This window comes from Microchirus variegatus (assembly GCF_963457635.1).
Source record: "Microchirus variegatus genome assembly, chromosome: 8".
NCBI lineage: Eukaryota > Metazoa > Chordata > Actinopteri > Pleuronectiformes > Soleidae > Microchirus > Microchirus variegatus.
This window is the reverse complement of record NC_139809.1, coordinates 30187315-30192314: the sequence shown is the minus strand read 5'-3', so window position 1 is coordinate 30192314 and position 5000 is coordinate 30187315. Positions and strand designations below refer to the sequence as shown.

The 5000-nt window shown below is 38.1% G+C and overlaps 1 protein-coding gene across 1 annotated transcript in view; it reads left to right on the top strand.

The window, feature by feature from the left end:
* The window catches only part of cpne2 (copine II), a gene marked incomplete at both ends in the record, with an annotated part of 36942 nt that overhangs the window by 15882 nt on the left and 16060 nt on the right, over positions 1 to 5000 (top strand). The window contains one exon of the mRNA XM_083893849.1: positions 4080 to 4213. Coding sequence (XP_083749975.1) covers positions 4080 to 4213 — 134 coding nt within the window. The remainder of the gene's footprint in view (positions 1 to 4079; positions 4214 to 5000) is intronic.

Sequence of the window (5000 nt, the reverse complement as noted above, 5' to 3'; positions counted from 1 at the left end):
CACACATACGTAGTACACAAGTACGCTGGTTATTTTTTTGCGCTGCTCTTTTCCTTTAATAAACAGACTGATTCAGTTCCACTGTAGGCTAACGGAGCTAACTGGTAACCGGTGCCTGGACTCCGGTGTCGCGGCACGTAAACATGACGTCACACGCGTCTGTTTCCAGGTCAGTCGTCATACGTGTCGTGCGCTAACGTGCGTTAAGCTAGTGCCCAGCGCTAATATTTTTCCCTTTCCCTCTCTTTGTTTTTAGTTCAGTCACCGTATCGTCATCGTACTCTCGTATCGCGATCGTTTCCCGCACGAGCGGAAATTCCAGCACGGTTTGGAAAAACATTATGGTCTGTTTCCAGCAGCGGCGAGAGATGAGCGCCGCGTTTAAGGCGGAACGGGAACTCTTTAAATCCTCGCCGCTCGCTCGCTAATCTTTTGCCTTTTGTCACAGACCTGCAGCTCTTTTTCACACACACACACACACACACACACACACACACACACACACACACACACACACACACACACACACACAGCTGTTCTTCCTAGGACACCACATTTGGACATCTCATAATTATATATCATTATTTTTATAATCGTATAAACCTCACCACAAGTCCTAAACTTTAGAAATGAGACCAGGTTTTGGTCTCCATGAGGACGACGGGTCCTGACGAGGTCGGTGTTTATGTGAGGAAAAAAAAATGAGGCTACAAACACACACACAGAAATCCACAGTGTCATCGTCACACAAACATTTTATTATCTCACATACGTTGCATCTTCAAACACACACACACATAATCTCACAATGATGATAGAGGATGTCTTCGCACACACACATTGCCACTTGTATGCTTAGATATCACACACACACACACACACACACACACACACACACACACACACACACACACACACACACACACACACACACACACACACACGTGCTGAAGGAGCTGTTCTACGCTGTTCAATCAGACTTAGCGTAGCTCTAATCCTAATCTCCACCAAGAGAAGAAGTCTCAGGACTGAGAGACTGAGACTCACTTCAGTGGAATTACGCTGTTATTCATATCTGCTGTTTGATATCATTCACAATTGTGAGTGTAAACGGCACAAAAGGTATAGAAAACATACAGAAATTATGGGATATGTGTCACATACACACACACAGTCACACTGAATGCTAATGCATGATGAGGAACGTGAAGGCTAACAATACAAACGCTCTGCAACCTCATGAGGCACAACGCAAATGTTTTAATTTGTGATTAGCATTAGCGTAGGGCTAACATAATACAAACACTGTGCAACCTCATTAGGCACAACGTGGAATGTTTTCATTTTCGATTAGCATTAGCGTAGGGCTAACATAATACAAACACTGTGCAACCTCATTAGGCACAATGTGGAATGTTTTCATTTTCGATTAGCATTAGCGTAGGGCTAACGTAGTACAAACACTGTGCAACCTCATTAGGCACAATGCATATGTTTTCATTTTAGATTAGCATTAGCGTAGGGCTAACATAATACAAACACTGTGCAACCTCATTCGGCACAACGCATATGTTTTCATTTTCGTTTAGCATTACCATAGGGCTAACAATACAAACACTGTGCAATCTCATTCGGCACAACGCATATGTTTTCATATTCGATTAGCACTAGCATAGCTAATTTTTGCTGGCTGACGGTCACAACATCTGGCTACGCTAATGCTAATCGAAAATGAAAACATTTGCGTTGTGCCTAATGAGGTTGCACAAAGCTTGTATTACGTTAGCCCTACGATAATGCTAAACGTAGTCTCGCTAGCTTGCCTTTTGAAACAGGTTTGCCAAGTTGGCCGCAAAGAAGTACAGTGCTAATAAAATAATAAAAATAAATATTTGGTGTAGCATGATAAATTGGGGAATATATATATATATATATACACGTATATGTGTATGTATGTACGTATATGTGTATATATACGTATGAATGTACATATATGTGTGTATATATACGTATGTACATATATGTGTGTATATATATATATATACGTATATATGTGTATATATACGTGTGTGTGTATATCTATACATATATGTATGTGTCTATGTGTGTGTATGTATGTATATACGTTACATTGAATATATGTACATAAAGTAATCCAGTTTTCATTATTCTATTGTATTTTTTTTAATTCTTTTTTAACCACTGTTTTCCTGTATATTTTTTCTCTTTTAATTTTTTTACTTCATTACGAGTGAATTCATCACGTTTTTGTACGTTATCCAGAGAGTCAGTGTTAGTGGTAATAATGTTACATTGTTACATGTGTCACTCTCTCTTTAATGTCAGTGTATTATTATTTCCCCTCAAAATGTCATCATTTGTCCACTTTAACCCTGGGCTAAGAGTCGTTCGCAATCTGGGTCCCTGTTCACACGTGTGTTGTTCCAGGACTAAAATACACACTTAAAACACACAAAAACACCCCAATTCTGTCAGTGTGTGTGTGTGTGTGTGTGTGTCACTCCCGCTGTCCTTCACCTCCTCGTTCGCCCAGTTTTTCCTGTGTAGTTTTCACAGCTTTTCTCTCTCCCTGCGGTTGTTTTGTTGTCCGTGTTGAAGCAGGACGTCGATGTTGTCGTTGTTGTTGTCGTTGTTGTTGTTGTTGTTGTGTTTCCCCTCGTGGATCCAAACACAGTCACACAGAATGAGAAGGGAGAATATCTCAAAGGTACGGAGAGGTTTGTGAAGTTTGTGGGTCGGGGTTCTTTGTCACCGCACAAACCGCCGTGTGACGCCTGAGGAGAAACTTGTCACTTTTAATCTGAGATTATGTCTGTGTTTGGGGGGTACGTGTGTTTGAGAGAGTGTGTGTGTGTGTGTGTGTGTGTGTGTGTGTGTGTGTTCTCACTGTGTCAGCCCTGTGGTCATCTGGATTTAAAAATATCCCTCAGTCTGACTTTAATGCCTTTTTTTTGACAGGTCGCCTCTGCTCTGTTTTTGTGAATCTGGCCTCAGATGAAAAACCTGATTTATCCTCGACATAAAAGCAGAATAGTGACTTCATTAAAGGCCCTAATCCTAATCCTAATCCTAAATGAATCGTCAACTATTTTAATCATCCATTAATTGCTTTGAAGCTTTTAAAACAAGATTTCTGATTGTTTTAGCTTCTTAAATGTGAATATTTTCTTTGTTTCTTTGCTCCACAAAACAAAGAAATCATTAAAACTGTGGATAAAAACAAAGACATTTGAGAACATCTTCGTTTGATCAACACTTTTTTTAGCTTTTTATGGACCAAAAACGATTAATCGACTAATCGTGAAAATAATCGTTAGTTGCTACTCTCATCGCGATCGTCGACCTCTACGATAAATACTATGAATTATATGTCAATATGGGCGGAGCCTTTACTGAGATGCTAATGGCTCAGTTGTATATGAATCACAGATAGAGCCGCAACTCACGATTATTTTGATTATTTTCTCGATTAATCGTGTTGTCCATAAAATATGGAGCCCCCGAAGTGACATAAGGAAAAAAAAAATTTAAGAATTATTTTTTTCTTAAATATCGAGTTTCATAGTTGAAATCTCGAGTTTCCCAAAAATTTGAAAAAACTTACTTTTTTTGAAAAAAACATTTTTTCATCATTTTTTTTGGGAAACTCGAGATTTAAAAAAAATTCTTCATTTTATTTTTTTTTCCCTCATGTCACTTCGGGGGTAATACAATGTCAGAAAAGGAAAAAAAAACATTTCCGTCAAACCTAGAAATGACGATGTTCTAGAATGTCTTGTTTTGTCCACAAAAAATATTCACATTTAAGAAGCTAAAACAATCAGAAATCTTGTTTTAATCATAAAAAAAAACATTAATCCATTATCAAAATAGTTGACGATTAATTTACTGTAGCTGTAATCACAGATGACCTAAGTTGATTTAAAGGCTGCATCTCAGTGATAACAGAATCACTACACACTCATTGGACACAAAAATATGGTACCACGTCATCTTTAATATGAAGCACAAGCACTGTCGGTCCGATAAAACCGTCCTTTCTCTATTTTCTGTCACAGGTCGGCATCGACTTCACGGCGTCCAACGGGAACCCGCGAGAGCCGTCCTCCCTCCATTACATCAACCCGCTGGGCAGCAACGAGTATCTGGCGGCCATCTTGGCTGTGGGACAGATCATACAAGACTACGACACGTGAGTTGTTAGAGGGTCTGATGTCATCATGGAGTCCAAAAATGTACGCTCGCGTTCAAAAGTTTGGGCTCACGTAGAAATTTCCTTATTTTTGAAGGAAAAGCGCTTCTTTTTTTTTTTTTCTCAATGAATCAGAAATACACTCTATACCTGTGTTCAAAAAGTTGAAATTAACAAAAGTTGAAACATTACACTTTAGAAAAAGAATTGAAGAAAGTTAAAACAATAATAATTTTGGGGGGAAAAAAAGACAAAAGTTGAAACATTACATTTTTGGGAAAAACCACTGAAGAAAGTTAAAAAATAATAATTTTTGGGGAAAAACAGTGACATTTGAAACATAATTTTTTTAAAAATTGACAAAATTTGAAAGATTACATTTTTTGAAAAAAAATTGAAGAAAGTTAAAACAATTATTTTGGCGAAAAAATGACAAAAGTGAAACATTAAATATTTTTTGGGGAGAAAAATATTTAATGAGGCTTCTGCTGAGCTTGATGATGAGCTGACAGCTCATTTGAATCAGGTGTTTGTGGAGCAGGTAACATCTAAAACATGGCAGGGCAGAGGATCCCTGAGGATCAGGGTTGGGAAACAGTTAGTGCTCTATACATTGTTAATGTGGTAAAAACGTCTGGTTTTTAATGGAATATGTACATAGGTGAATAGGGGCATATTTCCAGTGTTCTAATGGTACATTGTGTTTGCTAATGACGTTAGCAAACACAACCCTTGTGCGATGATGTTAGCACAGCTGAAAAATCATTATTTCTAATCTTGTCAATGT